Source organism: Seriola dumerili, unplaced genomic scaffold (genome assembly GCF_002260705.1).
Source record: "Seriola dumerili isolate Sdu_G_001 unplaced genomic scaffold, Sdu_1.0 BDQW01000079.1, whole genome shotgun sequence".
Classification (NCBI taxonomy): Eukaryota; Metazoa; Chordata; class Actinopteri; order Carangiformes; family Carangidae; genus Seriola; species Seriola dumerili.
In genome coordinates, this window is record NW_019174334.1 from 2,396,200 (window position 1) to 2,413,425 (window position 17,226).

At 40.4% G+C, this 17,226-nt stretch overlaps 5 protein-coding genes across 5 annotated transcripts; 4 read left to right on the plus strand and 1 right to left on the minus strand.

The window, feature by feature from the left end:
• Positions 1–4,367: 4,367 nt before the first annotated feature.
• On the plus strand, positions 4,368–4,747 carry LOC111221053 (histone H2B 1/2-like). Its single transcript, XM_022744378.1, has one exon. It carries the CDS (start codon positions 4,373–4,375, stop codon positions 4,745–4,747), a length of 375 nt encoding a protein of 124 aa, XP_022600099.1. The 5' UTR covers positions 4,368–4,372.
• Positions 4,748–6,427: 1,680 nt separating this feature from the next.
• Positions 6,428–7,063, plus strand: LOC111221044 (histone H1-like). The gene has a single exon (XM_022744369.1). It carries the CDS (start codon positions 6,428–6,430, stop codon positions 7,022–7,024), a length of 597 nt encoding a protein of 198 aa, XP_022600090.1. The 3' UTR covers positions 7,025–7,063.
• Positions 7,064–8,554: 1,491 nt separating this feature from the next.
• On the minus strand, positions 8,555–8,938 carry LOC111221050 (histone H2A-like). Its single transcript, XM_022744376.1, has one exon. The coding sequence runs from the start codon at positions 8,936–8,938 to the stop codon at positions 8,555–8,557; it is 384 nt and encodes a 127-aa protein (XP_022600097.1).
• A 381-nt stretch (positions 8,939–9,319) lies between these two features.
• LOC111221058 (histone H3, embryonic-like) lies at positions 9,320–9,753 on the plus strand. Its single transcript, XM_022744384.1, has 2 exons — positions 9,320–9,532; positions 9,605–9,753. The coding sequence occupies exons 1-2, from the start codon at positions 9,320–9,322 to the stop codon at positions 9,728–9,730; spliced, it is 339 nt and encodes a 112-aa protein (XP_022600105.1). The 3' UTR covers positions 9,731–9,753.
• A 4,954-nt stretch (positions 9,754–14,707) lies between these two features.
• On the plus strand, positions 14,708–15,082 carry LOC111221057 (histone H2B 1/2-like). Its single transcript, XM_022744383.1, has one exon. It carries the CDS (start codon positions 14,708–14,710, stop codon positions 15,080–15,082), a length of 375 nt encoding a protein of 124 aa, XP_022600104.1.
• The last annotated feature ends 2,144 nt before the right edge of the window (positions 15,083–17,226 follow it).

Sequence of the window (17,226 nt, forward strand, 5' to 3'; positions counted from 1 at the left end):
TCAAAAATAAAGTAAGGACTCAGAAGTGCGGGACAGACAAAGTTCTATGAAAAAATCATATAAATGATGATTAATTTAAAAAAAAAGAATTTGAACATGGTGTAAAGTAATACGTTTATCACACAATTTCATTTGAAATAATGTCATATTGTAATTGAATTAACTCTTTTTATGAATTTCAACATTGAAACCACAGTGGTGGGACATCAACAAAAGTGATGTTTTGACCCATAAAATGCTTCTTAAATTGTATTAAACCACATTTCTTTGTCAAGATGTGTTATAACACTGTGCACGAAGCTGGATCCACTGATAATTTGAACAATTATCGTCCAATATGTAAAATCACCTTTCTTGGAAAAATCCTTGGAACTCTGGTTGACAAGCAACTTCATCTTCATTCAGACTATAACAGCTGTAGGGCTGTGACATAGTGGGGGAGACTGGGTATGGTTGTGACACTTTTTTGCCTGTTGGTGGCCCACAGAAATGATCACATGTTGAAAAAAGAAGTACTCACTAACCAGATAGAGTCAAAAAACATAGGACATTAATATGCAATTATTGTAAACAGTGCTGCACTGCACTGCGCAACTCACTTCAGGCACATCTCTCCTGAACTGGCAGTTTCTCAAAGCGGCCAGTGGCATATCTACTACCTCCAGAAGAGGAAGCATTTGAGCCAATAAATCCAGATACACAGACATGAAATCATATGATGAGTCACATGCTATACAATCTCTGCTGCACATGTTTTCTATGAAAGATTACAGAAAATCTGTACTGAAGGTCTCAAAACAAGCTCCATTGGGATAAATGAGGGGGGTACCACAAGATCTGTGCTGGGTCCCTTACCCTTTATAATATAGAGTCTTGTGTGCATTTGACTCCTCTCAAACTCAGGTTATTCCAGCAATGCGCCTTCAATGTTTTTCAGACACAACTACAGAATCTCAAGCTTATACTGAATGCTGACAACAAAATGTCTTTTGCTGCCAAGGAACCATCAATCCTGATTACATCATCCATCCATAGACCATATGGTAGTCAAATGGAAATTGGCAAGTCTTATAAATACTTGGGAATTTGGCTCGTTCTGACTTCGCTCAACCATATCCTTTATTCTCAAGCTGCTTGCTCCACCTTAAAACAACATGGTTCAGTCTATCATTGTGATTTGTGTTTCATCACAGGATATTATACTCAATACTGTGGACTGTATAAAAACCTAAGCTGGTATTTAGGAGCAACAAGGAGAGAACTACACATTATGACTTTTATTCATAAAGGTGCCTCAGTATATCACTCCACATCCTCTTAAAATATGATGCATTACTGTAGATTCAAGACCATGGTTTTTGAGGTACATCTTGAACAGCTGCAACACTAAAATGCTGCTTACACATGAATGCATATTTTTATTATGACATTTTATTTAAATTCCTCAATATACACTTTGATGATACTATATGACCACACAGGAATGAAAAAAAGCACCATTCTGCATAATGAGTACCCTACTTTTACTTTTCTTGATGCTCCATCTTTACATTTACTTCAGTGACAATGTGACCGAGTTAAAACTGAGACTGACAGTCTTGTAATTCGTGCGCTGCTTCAGGTGGTGGCGCTAATGCAAAAAGATTTCTCATAACGTCCATGAAAATCCACAGAAGAAGATGGCCTCGTCTGTCTTCTTTCACGTCCTCAGACAAGGTTTGAAATCCTGTGAAGCTCAGAGTGATCACCATTGACTTAACGTCGACCATATAGTAAACATGAGTGGAAGAGGCAAAGGAGGAAAGGGACTCGGTAAAGGAGGCGCCAAGCGTCACCGTAAAGTTCTCCGTGATAACATCCAGGGAATCACCAAGCCCGCCATCCGCCGCCTGGCTCGCCGTGGCGGAGTGAAGCGTATCTCCGGTCTGATCTACGAGGAGACCCGCGGTGTGCTCAAGGTGTTCCTGGAGAACGTGATCCGTGATGCCGTCACCTACACCGAGCACGCCAAGAGGAAGACCGTGACCGCCATGGACGTGGTGTACGCTCTGAAGAGACAGGGCCGCACTCTGTACGGCTTCGGCGGTTAAACTCTTCAACCATCAACAAACAAAACAACACAACGGCTCTTTTAAGAGCCAAACACTGAGTCAGAAAGAGCTTTATCCTCTGTTCGACAATGTTATGAATTTGTATGTAAATGTTTAAAACACAACTCAATAATGTGAGGAGCAGACAGAGATTTTGATACCGAGTTAAAACAGACGGATGTTTTTGTGTCATCACGTAACAGGCTGATGACTAATGGTCTTTCAGATGTTAGAGGAGAGTGATTCATGACCACGAACAATAATGTGACGTTTACAACATAAGATACAAAGTAAATCTATCAACACAGATAAACCAGCAGACATATCTAAAGCAGATTATTTTGTATGGGTATCTCCATCCTAGTTCTAGTTCATGTTTCCCATTAAAATGCCAATTTGTAACAAGGACTGATCTTGATTTTTCTTCATCTGTCACAAACCCAGAGAGGTGGCAACAAACTTTTTTACTTTTTTTTTTTTTCAACAAAGGCTACTTTTTAAGCAGCTGCCAAGCTCTACTGCAAAACCCCCCATGTTATCTCCTTTTATTATTTCTCTGTAAACACGTAGAGTACGCCACTTCTACACTGTTTAGTTTGGTATCATTTTGTTGGTTGGACAGAGAATATTTGATAAATGAAGAGAAGTTTGGATAGTGAGTAGAGGTTTTTTGATTTTACTTCTTGTTTTCTCTCTCTCTCTCTCTCTCTCTCTCTCTCTCTCTCTCTCTCACTACAGTCTTTGATTCAAGTCAAGTCAAGTTCAAACTGTATTTTAATTTCTGGTTTCAGTCAATATCACTGTAGAGTGCCTTTCAACCATCACAATACTCATTTTGGTCTCAATTTCCGCTTCCCTTTGTTTTGTTATAAATAGTTGACACTGAAGTTATAGGAATATATATTAACTGAACTCCCACATATATTTTCCGATAACTATGGGTCAATATTCAGAGAATAATCCATAGATATGTCCACCCTGTCATGGACATATACATTACTATTAAATATGTTTTAAATTCAAAAGAATTCATAAGATGTGTGGCTAAATAAACCTGACACCATGTCAGTACAGAGAGAGACAGTTAGCCTTAGCAGAACTGCTAACACTGTGTCAGCCACTGCCAGTTACAAGCTAACAAACAACATAAACAAATAAAAGATGCTAACTATGCCAACCATTCTGATACATCTGCTAGTCTCTGATTCTGGTCCCAACAGACTCCTCATCTGAGTCTGGGTCTGACTGAGGCTCTCTGATGTTTCCTCCTCTAACCATCTTGATATACACTTCATCTTCACCAGTCACCGAACCCTTGTCAGTACAAAGAGCAAGAGTTTGGATAGCACAGCCACTAACACTTACAAGCTAGCAAACAGCATAACCAATTAACTACGCTAACCATTCTGATATGTCTTCTAGTTGCTGATTTTAGCCACAACAGACAAAACTCCTGAGTCTGGGTCTGACTGAGGCTCAAACATAAAGCTGAGTCCCTCCAATGTTTCCTCCGCTAATCATATTGTTTAGTCCTTCAACCAATTGCAAGCAGCAGTAGTGGGTGCGGCAGAAGGCCTTTTCCAGATTTTCCAATGAGGAAGAGTAGACGTGCTTACAGCCGCAGTTTTTGATTTTTTTGTTTCACTTTTTAACTAGAACCATGTTAAACAAAATATTATTCATAGTGGTATATTTTTTACATCGTTTTATAATAATAATAATAATAATAATAATAATAATAATAATAATAATAGTTTGTAAATTTCAAGTGAATGATATGTCCATCATCATCATGCCAAATGAATTATTTGTGTGCAGGACACCAAGATGCAACCTACAGCAATATTGTCCCGTTTAGCATGAATATTAATATTTAGCCTGTTGCTCTACGCTCGGATCCAAACACTTATTATGATTTCATCTTGCTCCTGAAACTCATTATTCATTGTGACTTATATGATTGATCAGTTTCTGACGTGGTTTTCAAAAAAGGCGGTGTCATTGGTGTAAACAATGGATGTGGAGTTCCCTGCACATCCGCCAGTAATGTAATTATCGGTCTTGATAATGATTTTTCTTTCCTTTTTATGTAGAAATTGGCTCGAGATTTCAGGCGACTTTAACAAACGTACGTTACTAATGAGACAGACTCTACGCTAGAAAGCGGTTCAACCAATCACAGGAAGGGGACCACACAGTCTCATTTGCATGGAGCCTGAATAACAAGAGTCGCTGCTTCCTTCACCGATTCATCTGTTTCTGTGAAGTAGTAACTGACCAGGATGCCTGAACCCGCAAAGTCTGCGCCCAAGAAGGGCTCCAAGAAAGCCGTGACTAAGACCGCAGCCAAGGGCGGCAAGAAGAAGAGAAAGACCAGGAGGGAGAGCTACGCCATCTACGTGTACAAGGTGCTGAAACAGGTGCACCCCGACACTGGTATCTCCTCCAAGGCCATGAGCATCATGAACTCCTTCGTCAACGACATCTTTGAGCGCATCGCTGCCGAGGCGTCTCGTCTGGCTCACTACAACAAGCGCTCCACCATCACCTCCAGGGAGATCCAGACCGCCGTGCGTCTCCTGCTGCCCGGTGAGCTGGCTAAACACGCCGTGTCCGAGGGCACCAAGGCCGTGACCAAGTACACCAGCTCCAAGTAAACAGCTCTGCTGCTCAACTTGAACCAACTCAAAGGCTCTTTTAAGAGCCACACACTTCATCTAAAAGAGAAAATCCTTCGGTACATCACTACACACACTGAACTGGTCTTTTATTATTACATATAAGTATTATAGCCTATACCTCCAATCAATTAATAGCCTGAAAAACCTGATCATCCCTGACAGTGTAGAAAGACTTTCTTATAAATCATGTTTGTTCCTCTTAAATCTTAGTTTTTCACAAGCAAGATTAAAATGACATACAACTCATCTTTTTACACAGACCACACACAAATCCTAAGCATAAAGGTATTGCATGTGTTTGGGGAAACATAAAACTCAAACCTTGGCAGAGCTTGTGTAACTGCTGTTTCCCTGCATTAAAGTTTAATCTCAATATAGTGAGACCAAAATTTATGCAAATACACTCAAAATAAAATCTGGACCATGTACTTAAATCACAAATAAAACACAGGTGCATCATAAGGAGAAATGTCTTTGACCCAAACATTATGGATGTAAGTACTCTACACATGCTCACAAGAAGCTATCTGTACATACAGTATATATGTGTGTAACTACAAATGCATGTATGTGTCCATGAGTGCAATCAGAGGTGCAGTATGTGCCAGTTCTCCTCTAGGTCAGGAAGAAATTGTTTGATGAGCATTTCACTGTCAGTCACTGTTTCCAGACAATGGTACATCTGATCATCAATACCTGAAGTCATTGCTGGGAAATATTTATGACACCAAGTAAACACTCTTTGTAATACTGATACACAGATGTATCACTGTAACATCTGGATGCAGTATCTGTTGAACTGATATTTTCGTACATCATTCTCAGTGTTCACAGCAAAGACATTGAACCTCAACACCTGTGAATAAATTCTGAAAGTGAAAGACAAAGTGTTTTATTTTCTGGAAAGTACCAACGGTGTGATGCTCTACTTAATGTGTTTGTATTTGTTTACATTCAAACGATTCTAGGCATTAATTTGAAGTAATAAAAACCTGGACACTCAGTAATCTGTCCCAGCACATCAGACTAACATGTATTTCTTAATTTGATCGATAAACTCCAGCATCATCAGCATGAAATGTTGACAGCTCTGACAGAGTCTGGCTAAACTTCACCATAAGCCTCAGCCATCAGCAGTGTGTTAGCTGCTAGGAGGAAACTCCACTTTATTAAAAACTGGTCATAAGCAAGAAGTTATTTTCACATAGGATCTCTGAACAAACATGTGGAGCAGCTGGAAAACTAGTTTTGGTGAAGCTGTGGTGCATTTTAAATCATTTTCGGAGAGAAATGAGTGGGGAAAGCCACTGAGCAGCGGTGGCCACCGCGGTGAACAGCTGAGGTTTCGAGGCTCCACAAAGAAAATGCAGAAACTATTAGAGCTGTTCATGACTTCAATATGAAGAGAATAAAGTCCGCTATCGGCTCCCTTCACTGTCAGCCCTCAGCACCTCTCCCACGGTGAGTTTTGAGTGTTTTTTCAGTGAGGAGAAAACACAAGTGTCCCGGTGTTGAGACTGCACGGAGGAGCCGGGGCTGGGCTGAGTCTCCACGGTTCTCATGGTGTGTTTAAGTACCGCCTCCTGCTCCGAGCTTTCCAACAGTCCGCTCAGTCAGTGTGATCATTCGTGGTTGATTGAAAACGAAGAGGAAATAATGGCAGAGGTAGCACCAGCTCCAGCCGCCGCCCCGGCAAAGGCAGCCAAGAAGAAGGTTTCCAAACCGAAGAAGGTCGGCCCCAGCCTGAGTGAGCTGATCGTCAAAGCCGTGGCCGCATCCAAGGAGCGGAACGGCGTGTCAGCGGCCGCCCTCAAGAAGGCTCTGGCTGCCGGAGGCTACGATGTGGAGAAGAACAAGGTCCGCGTCAAGACCGCCATCAAGAACCTGGTGGCCAAGGAGACTCTGGTCCAGACCAAGGGAACCGGAGCGTCCGGCTCCTTCAAGATGAACAAGAAGGTGGAGCCCAAGGCCAAGAAGCCGGTGGCAAAGAAAGCCGCTCCTAAAGCCAAGAAGCCCGCCGCCAAGAAACCCGCAGCGGCCAAGAAGAAGACAGTGGCAGCTAAGAAACCAGCAGCTAAAAAGTCTCCCAAGAAGGCCAAGAAACCTGCAGCCGCTAAGAAGGTAGCAAAGAGCCCCAAGAAGGCAGCCAAGAGTCCCAAGAAGGTGGTGAAGAAGGCCCCAGCAGCCAAGAAAGCCCCCGCCAAGAAGGCCGCCAAGCCCAAAGTCAAGAAGGCAGCACCCAAGAAGAAGTGAGCTGTCCTCCGTCCGATACACGCTAATAATATAAAAAGGCTCTTTTAAGAGCCAAACACATCCGACAAAGGGCTGGTTCTTCCTTAATAATAATAATAATAATAATAATAATAATAATAATAATAATAATAATGGTCATTTGGGTTAAGCATCATCCTCGCAATAAAAATCAAAGATTTAGTATGAAAATGAAAAATATGTCTATGACTTATAGTTGTAAGAGCGACTTTAATTTTGTTATATCTTAAGAAATAAAATTAATTCTTTATCATTTCTGTCCATGTAACACTGAATGGATGACAGGGAGCAGACTACTTGCACGAGTCTTCAAGATGAGTTTAATTGTAAATAGAATAAACCCAAAGTGAAGAAGGCAGCAACCAAGAAGAAGTGAGCTGTCCTCCGTCTGACACGTTAATATAAAAAAGGCTCTTTTAAGAGCCACACACATTTTGAGAAAGAGCTGGTTCTTCCTTCCTGTAAATTATTACTAATATCAATGTTAGTTATTTGAATGACATAAAACATTACAGGAATGTAATGAGACTTCATGTGTAGATGTACATGTTAATTGTACAAAAACTGACCTTACAGTTGAAATATTACTTGTAATATAATAAGGAGCTCCGGGGTAGTTAATGTGCCTTTATGTCTAATTTAACAAATCTTTAATTATTGCTACACACAGCCCTATATATATATATATATATATATATACACACACACATACACTCAAGCCCGAAATTATTCATACCCCTGGCAAATTTTGATTTAAAGTTACTTTTATTCAACCAGCAAGGTTTTTTTTTTGACCGGAAATGACACAGGCTTCTCCCCGAAGATAATAAGACGATGTACAAGAGGCATCATTTTGGAAAAAAATATTTCTCAGCTTTTATTTACATTTGAAAAAAAGTGCCCTTCATTTCTGGTCAAAAAAAACCTTGTTGGTTGAATAAAAGCAAATTTAAATCAAAATTTGCCAGGGGTATGAATAGTTTTGGGCTTGACTGTATATATGTGGCAGTTTTATATAAAAAATAAAAATAAAAAAAAAATGTTAATATGGTTCATTAATGTAAAATGAAGATAATATAGTCTGCTTCCACTGACTTGAATTTATTACAATTTGAAAAAATATGATTGAAAAAAATGTATGTTCAAATGATTCATTAGTTTTAAGGTACAATGAACCACACACCCCATCAACGGCCGCCTGTATGATAGATGGATGGTTTATAAAAGTAAAGTTAAGTTAAAAAGTAATAAGTACAAAAAAATTTTTATTTTGTTTTCAAATTCACTCAGCCACGTTATTACTATCAGTGACTTTTTTATTTATTTATTTATTTTTTAAAAACACAATGTCGGTCATTGTAAGGGTATAACATGCACAATAAGTGACCATTTGGATGAATACTTTTCATGCTTAGTATTTCATGTGAATAACAGATGACACGAGGATCTGTTCTTTGAGAGGTGAGTGTGTGGCTCTTAAAAGAGCCTTTGTGTTTGAGGTTTCCAGCAGATTTACTTCTTGGCGGGCTTCTCGGTCTTCTTGGGCAGAAGAACAGCCTGGATGTTGGGCAGCACACCGCCCTGAGCGATGGTCACTCCGCCCAGGAGTTTGTTGAGCTCCTCGTCGTTGCGGACAGCCAGCTGCAGGTGGCGGGGGATGATACGGGTCTTCTTGTTGTCACGGGCTGCGTTTCCTGCCAACTCCAGGATCTCAGCGGTCAGGTACTCCAGCACAGCCGCCAGGTAGACGGGGGCACCGGCACCGACACGCTCCGCATAGTTTCCTTTGCGCAGCAGCCTGTGAACACGACCGACCGGGAACTGGAGCCCAGCACGGGAGGAGCGGGTCTTTGCCTTCGCTCTGGCTTTGCCTCCGGTTTTGCCTCTTCCACTCATGTTGTTTCGATATGATCTCTACAGAGTAAACTCAGAGAAACTGTGGCGTTCACTGACACAAGCCTCCTTTATATCTCCGCGGAGAGAGCGGGACTGTTCCTGTCAGACCAACCAGGAAAGAGGCTCCAGCAGAGCAGCAGAGGGCGGCCTGCTCTGAGATTTGGCGGCCATTTCGAAAGGACTTTTCTCCAATGAGCAGCCGAGGATCAGCGGCGGCTCGCTCCTGTGGGCGGTGCTGAGCTCCAGGAGGAGCCCGTCACCAATGAGGACCGGGGATCTGAAGCAGCGTCACCGTTACACAGCCGGTCCCACGCTTTAAGAGCCGAGCGTCGCCTCTAGTCCTCACACTTTTCTACTTTGTTTAGAGAGAGAAGAAGTAAAATGGCAAGAACCAAGCAGACCGCTCGTAAATCTACCGGAGGCAAAGCCCCCAGAAAGCAGCTGGCCACCAAGGCTGCCCGTAAAAGCGCCCCAGCCACCGGCGGCGTGAAGAAGCCTCACCGTTACAGGCCCGGTACCGTGGCTCTGAGAGAGATCCGTCGCTACCAGAAATCCACGGAGCTGCTGATCCGCAAGCTGCCCTTCCAGCGCCTGGTGCGAGAAATCGCTCAGGACTTCAAGACCGACCTGCGCTTCCAGAGCTCCGCTGTCATGGCTCTGCAGGAGGCCAGCGAGGCTTACCTGGTCGGACTGTTCGAGGACACCAACCTGTGCGCCATCCACGCCAAGAGGGTGACCATCATGCCCAAGGACATCCAGCTGGCCCGCCGCATCCGCGGAGAGAGAGCTTAAAGTCTCGGCCTCCTCTAACATCAACAACGGCTCTTTTAAGAGCCACTTCACTCTGAACTTTAAGCGCAAACTCCTGTATGATGGCACTATTAACTTAACCATTTCACTTTTGGTTGATATTTGTCAATAATTATGTTTTTTTTTTTTTTTTTTAATGAAATTGGGAAGGTAGATGAACAGCAGTTAGTATCCTTCTGCTTTACACAAATAATGCTATTTCTTCAATGAAGTAATACCACAGTAACAGCGGCCCTGTTATTAAAAACATCCACATATATTTAGAAAAGAAAATGATATTTTGAAGGACCTACCTTAGTCATGAAAAATGACAGCAAAGCCTAAAGTACATTAAATTGGTCAAGGATCTCCTCTGTCAGAGGTTCAAACCACAGATGGATCCTGACCAAATAAAGGCTCGGTGACCAACTAGAAACAGAAAGGTACATGGTCATTGCTCGACAGGGGATCTAGAAACAGATGCACTCCCTCTCTACTGTGACTAGTTCTCTCTGGTCAGAGGCCTCAGAGGCAATAGTCAAGATAATAAACTTATTTTAAGATGTTAACCCCTGAGGAGAAACTAACAGGTGAATGACCAGCAGCTAAATATTTATCTACCTGCCACGGCCTGAGGGACTCGCAACAACATCCCCAAAACCACGTATATGTATGATGCTCTTCATTAAACTGTATAAAATTGTTTTGTATTGCACTGAAATATTTTATTTTTTATTTTATATATCTAAATGTAAATCTGACGATGGACTGTATCAGTATGTGAATAATTAATTTTAAATCTGTAAACTGCTTTTGCAACAACCTATTTTTCTTCATGCCAATAAAACTATTTGAATTGAATTAATAGGAAGCCTGTAGAAGAAGTGCAACATTTTAAGTTCTTGGTCCAATCATACGAAAACAACAGTGGACGGTGTTGTGCATAGGAAGCCATAACACCTAGTTGACATGAGTTTGTCTTTAGCGAAGCCTGTCTCATCAAAGCTGATGAGCTGTGGTAAAAGTCCCTCTAGTTGCTTCGCCAAAATACGTGTAAAAATTTTGTAAAATTGGTTTGACATACTTAAGAACCCAGTTAAAGGTGGACTGCAGTACAGGGATCAGTGAATGCTACTGTGTTTTGTAGTATTTGGATGGGAACCCATCTGGACCTGGAGCCTTGTTCAATTTGATCTGTTAATTTCCATCTCTGATATTTCAGCTGCAATCTGATTACTGTTTTGATATGTAGAAGAAATACTCAATCTAATTGATGATTGAGAATATAAATTAGGATTAAAATGTTTATAAACATACTTGTATATCTTTTAATTTGGGCTGTATGATATAAGCCAGAGGACTCTCAATTTTATGAATTGAATTCCTTAGCCTGTTGTTTTAAAGCCAACTGATTTACTGGCTTTTCCTCCATCTTCTGAATACTTGTGTTTTGTGACTAATAACTTTTCAGAGTTGATCTCATTTATTTCATTCTTTTTCTTCACTATTTGTCCTGTAATTTTTTGATGAGATGTATATTTCTCATTGTATTTCAATTCTGATTTTAGATGGTCTTACTTTTTTTTTTGCCATTCATTCTTTAAATTAGTTCTTTAGTTGCAAATATTTTACATGCATCTCAAAGTATCAGAGAAACCTTGCGATTATCATTCTGATCCTTCATATAGTTCAGAATATGAGTGTTTAATCTCCACAAAGTATTTCTTTGATCATGTCCAGATTCAGTTTTAAATAAAGAGCAAGGTCTGAAAAGTCCATAATGCCTATGTCACAGTCAACAACCCAATCTAGATCTTTGCCAAACGTGAAGAACATATTCAGTCCTATACTGTATACTGAATGTGGTTTGGAGAAATATATATAGTCTTTAATTACTGCATTTAATTTTCTTCAGGCATCTTTGACTCACATTAATCATAGCAGAATTGATTTTTGTACCCCTCAGGTTACTGTTGAATAATTAAATCTAAAAATGTAATCTTACAAACAGGAGGATTCCAGCACCATTAAGAAAATTAAATAATGCTAAATAATGTGGTCTAATGGACTACGCTGAACAGAGTGCAACAGTGTTAACTTTTTTATGTCCAACTCAGTCCTGGTAGTCTCTCTGTGAATGATTCATGCTCCGGTTCAGGAGGTGGCGCTAATGCACCAAAGACTTCATTATCAACGACCATGAAAATCCACAGAAGAAGAAGTTACCCACCTCTGCTCTGTCTTCTATCACGTCCTCAGACAGGGGTTGAATAGCTGTGAAGCTCAGAGTGATCACCATTGACTAAACGTCGACCATATAGTAAACATGAGTGGAAGAGGCAAAGGAGGAAAGGGACTCGGTAAAGGAGGCGCCAAGCGTCACCGTAAAGTTCTCCGTGATAACATCCAGGGAATCACTAAGCCCGCCATCCGCCGTCTGGCTCGCCGTGGCGGAGTCAAGCGTATCTCCGGTCTGATCTACGAGGAGACCCGCGGTGTGCTCAAGGTGTTCCTGGAGAACGTGATCCGTGATGCCGTCACCTACACCGAGCACGCCAAGAGGAAGACCGTGACCGCCATGGACGTGGTGTACGCTCTGAAGAGACAGGGCCGCACTCTGTACGGCTTCGGCGGTTAAACTCTTCAACCACCAACAAACAAAACAACGGCTCTTTTAAGAGCCAAACACTGAGTCAGAAAGAGCTCATGTCCTTTGTATATAACGTTTTATAAATTGATAACAATAACAGGACACAACTGTTGGGAAAATTGATACTTTATGACTAGATAAACATAATAAACCTAAAGAAGAACTGTATACAGTGAACTCTTCCTACTATAAAGTTGTTAATTTTCAAGACAAGAATCAGGGAGTGACCCTTTGTTCTTCCCAGCTACTGCACCCACACACGTCTTATGAGTGTGTCTCATATCAGCAACGATGTGAGGTCACTCTCATGTTATAAATTCTGTGTGAACTTTGTATTCTTTGAACATTTGTATGCAAACTCTTTGTGTAACTTGTTCCCTCGCTGCAAGAATAAATATCCTACTCCTGTGAATTTCAGACGGTATTTCTGAGTTTATTTGATCATTTTCCTAACAATAGCTGCCCCATAATACATCTATATAAACGGCAAACTTCCTTATCATAGTTGTTTCAATAAACAACTGACAAGAGACGTCCATGTTTAACATTAAAGTGTAATGGTTGCTGAAATCAATGCTGGTCTCAGATCAGTGTCGCAGTACGTGCAACCTTCCCCTGCAGAGGGTCAGGACGTGCTTCATGGTCACGTCACTGTGCATCAGTCTGTTTGATATGACTATGGTGTGTCTGGTATTCTTCAGTTGATTTCATGTTCTTACATAAAGAGCATTGAAACTACAGATCAGGCACTTCTAATGCTCCCTGAAAGGGTTTCTGTATTTTTATAACCTATAATTTTGCCCTTAATTGGGTTTTTGTGATTAGGTGATCCCCCATATATATGGAAAGCAGTAAGTTAATACACTCCACTATATGCATAGATTGATTTATCTAATAAAATTTCCATATATGGACTGAAATTTTGATTTCCCTTCTGTTTCACCACATTCAGAGAAATGGCACAAACATTTATAACAGATGCTGCTTTTTACCTGCTGCCAAGCTTTAATGCAACTAAACTCCCCATATCCTTTACTTTTATGCATGATTTCCCTGTTAGCCACTTCTCTGGTTGTGCGCCAAATAAGTTTAAGTTTAATCTTTGTTACAAATTGTAAAATATACTACTACGCACTCTGTACGGCTTCGGCGGTTAAACTCTTCAACCACCAACAAACAAAACAAAACAACACAACAGCTCTTTTAAGAGCCAAACACTGAGTCAGAAAGAGCTCATGTCCTTTGTATATTATATAACAATATTATGAATTCATTGACAAATGTTATGAATAACAGAACAGCCCCGTAAAACAAAAGAAAGCTACAGTCTTCCTTTGATTAGTGTATCAAACGACAATGTGCGACGTTACGAGTTTAGTGTCACATCACAACCGCTCAACACACTGTGAGGAGCAGGACAATTTTTAATATCAATTTATATTTGAAACATGTCCATGTTGTACCTACAGAGCCTACATGACTGTCTGACTGAGATCGCCAGTGAAGGAACGTGCTGCATGTCCCTATCACCGTCCATACCGACTTGCATCACTTCTTATGTGGATGGCATATATTTTTTTTTTAACTATACATAATAGCTACCATGTCGTCAAACTGGAATTTAAGACCTTGCTTTTGTTTTCAGGGCAGTGACTGTGTTATGTTCTTATGCTATATAAACATGAAACTACAGCTCACCAAAATTTTACCAACACAGATCAGCCACCAAACATCTAATACTCTCTAATCATTATTTTATTGTTTTCTAACCTCTGCCATCAGTTGCCCAAGTTTTTGTATTTAAGTAATTGCCTATACATATCTCAAGAGCATTTCAAGAAATGGTAAATAAGCTTCTTTGAACCTGCTCCACTGCACCTAAACTCCTCATATTCTTAAGTTCATACACTGTTTACTTTAGTTATCATTTTGTTGGGTGAACAGAGAATATTTGACAGGAAGAGACGTTTGGATAGTGTGAAGGTTTTTGAAAATGCTAACTAATTTTCTCATTAATCTTTTTTTTCTTCTCTCTTTTCCGATCCAAACTCCTGTTTTTTGCAATTGATCCTAAAGCTTATTGTTCATGATTTTTAATAACAGCTGGAAGTTATTTTACCAAATCTGTCCTCCTCTTTCTCTGCACAAATTGGCTCCAGACTGCAGGGTAAGGCAGGATACTATGGAAACATGACCACCTCCTCCTCAGTGAGCAGTCAACCAATCACAGGAAGGGGACCACACATCCTCATTTGCATGGAGGCTGGCTATAAACTGTCGCTCCTTACCTTACAGACTCATCTGATTCTGTGAAGTAGTAACTGATCAGTATGCCTGAACCTGCAAAGTCTGCGCCCAAGAAGGGCTCCAAAAAAGCTGTGACCAAAACTGCTGGCAAAGGTGGCAAGAAGAAGAGAAAGACCAGGAGGGAGAGCTACGCCATCTACGTGTACAAGGTGCTGAAACAGGTGCACCCCGACACTGGTATCTCCTCCAAGGCCATGAGCATCATGAACTCCTTCGTCAACGACATCTTTGAGCGCATCGCTGCCGAGGCGTCTCGTCTGGCTCACTACAACAAGCGCTCCCCCATCACCTCCACGGAGATCCAGACCGCCGTGCGTCTCCTGCTGCCCGGTGAGCTGGCTAAACACGCCGTGTCCGAGGGCACCAAGGCCGTGACCAAGTACACCAGCTCCAAGTAAACAGCTCTGCTGCTCAACTTGAACTAACTCAAAGGCTCTTTTAAGAGCCACACACTTCATCTAAAAGAGCAAAACCTTCATTACTACACACTGGTTTGAAGACATTGAAGAGCACTTTTTTTTTTCCTTCAAACTGAGTCATAGAAATCGCAGCAATATATACTTTACTCTGTATGTGACAAAACTTATTTGTGTAGCCTGAATCATCTTTATGAATTTTTGAGATCCAGACTCTAGTCAGAATCACAAAATGTCTGTGATATAAGCAGATATAAAATCTCAACCTATCCTTCCCTATAACACTCAGGTGGATCATTCTGCTTATTTCAATAGTAGTTTCATTGGTCTGTCAAAACGCAGTACATTTTCTTCTTGAAACTAAACTTCTATGAAAAAGGTAGAACTACCATACTTTCTGTAGTTGTACATGGTTTTGCTGGTGGTATAATCTGAGTACAGAACTAATGTTATTGAAGAAGGGTGACTAAATGCTTTTGTACTAAAGCAATACAAAAGTTTTTTTTGAAGTGGACATGATATGGAGAAAAGTGAAAATGCTCTCAACACATGGACATTCATTCTCTGAATCTCCTGAACACTTAACAGCTGTGCACCCAATCTTGTTACTGTTATGAACATGTGTTAGACATGTAAGCTAAAACCTTAACGCCGTTTGACACTGCTCCCCCTCTTCCTCAAAAAAGAAAAATAACGTAAAATCTTTGTGTGAAAATGCAAAGGCATTTCATTTTTTTACATTTATACCACATTGGATCAGGTCTAGATCAAAAACCACTACACTCAGACTTGTTAAAATGTGGTCTAGATCATCCCAGAGAGGCTAAAGACCCTTAAAAACATTCTGTCAGATTTGTGAAACCTTTGATTCAGATGCGGATTATAATAAAAAAATGCTTACTTACACTATTCTGCACAACATGGCTTTTGTGTTGTCAATGTCATGGCAGAAGTCAACATCTTTCCATCTCATTCTCCACTTTCTCACTTTAGAACAAAAGTAGAAAAATTACATTAACCTTTTTGAAATACAATCAAAACGTCTTTACAAATTTGTAATTTACTCCTGCGCTTCTTTTTTCCTACTTTTTTTTTTCTTTTTTCTGTCTGCCTTAACCCTTTACCTGTTCAACCTGCTGGTGTCCTGTGTTATGCATGCTGACAAAGTAGACCCTGTTTTTTATGCTTTTTGAGTCTGCTTTCGGTTTGAAAAGCAATATTTATCAAGTTTGCCATCCATGGACAGCAACAACTTTTTGGTTGCATTCATAATACTAGTGTTGTGCCTGTTCAAAATGTGCTTTTCATCTCATTAATATTGCTTTATAGTATTAAATAATGAAATAATAATCATCATCACCTGATTTTCACATCACTGGTGTGATGATGATAATGTTAATAATAATAATAATAATAATAATAATAATAATAATAATAATAATAATAATAATAATAATAGACCCTTTCTGTTATTTACCTGATCAGAAAATAATGCCCCAGAAATTCAGAAAGACTGCAGTGACACATGTCATGTATTTGAGATATGTGTAGATTTAGTTTATTGGTCATTTTGCAAGAGGAGCAATGAATGGAGGACTGTGAGCTCAGCTGTCTAAGTTAAGTTTTCCTTAACTTTTGGAAGGTAACTTCAGCGTCGTCAGCAGCCAGGTCTATAAAACAGACTCAGTAATGCTATTGCACAATAATACCATAACATTGCAATACACATTTCCAAAACCCCACTGCACATGGCACACAGGAACATATCCAAATATACACATTTTTTCAACAAATCAGTGAGATAAAATTAATTGACAGCTGAATATTAAACTGCTCGGCGGCAGCTTAAACCAAATAACTTACCTTGAGCTGCAGACAATGTGCTCCATTAGTTAAGGTGTTGTGGAAAGTCTCTCATAAGGGCATGGATGTCCAATGAGTTTAAAATGTCAGTGTGGACATACATCAGGGAGAGGTAAGTTTGTCTCTTCTGGGTCATGGTGTTGAGCAGCCAAGGTGCAAAGTGGACATGGTCCACTCAGATGAGGCCACAGATATGGGCAGGCACAAACATAACTATGAGTTTTTCAGCTTCTGTAAACAGAGCTCATGTTTGTGGATTAGGT

Excerpts from the sequence above, each read along its gene's own strand:
- LOC111221053 (XM_022744378.1), top strand. The coding sequence starts at position 4,373 with ATGCCTGAACCCGCAAAGTCTGCGCCCAAGAAGGGCTCCAAGAAAGCC.
- LOC111221044 (XM_022744369.1), top strand. The coding sequence starts at position 6,428 with ATGGCAGAGGTAGCACCAGCTCCAGCCGCCGCCCCGGCAAAGGCAGCC.
- LOC111221050 (XM_022744376.1), bottom strand. The coding sequence starts at position 8,938 with ATGAGTGGAAGAGGCAAAACCGGAGGCAAAGCCAGAGCGAAGGCAAAG.
- LOC111221058 (XM_022744384.1), top strand. The coding sequence starts at position 9,320 with ATGGCAAGAACCAAGCAGACCGCTCGTAAATCTACCGGAGGCAAAGCC. Across the intron at positions 9,533-9,604 it reads AGCTGCCCTTCCAGCGCCTG|GCCAGCGAGGCTTACCTGGT; the intron begins GTGCGAGAAATC and ends GCTCTGCAGGAG.
- LOC111221057 (XM_022744383.1), top strand. The coding sequence starts at position 14,708 with ATGCCTGAACCTGCAAAGTCTGCGCCCAAGAAGGGCTCCAAAAAAGCT.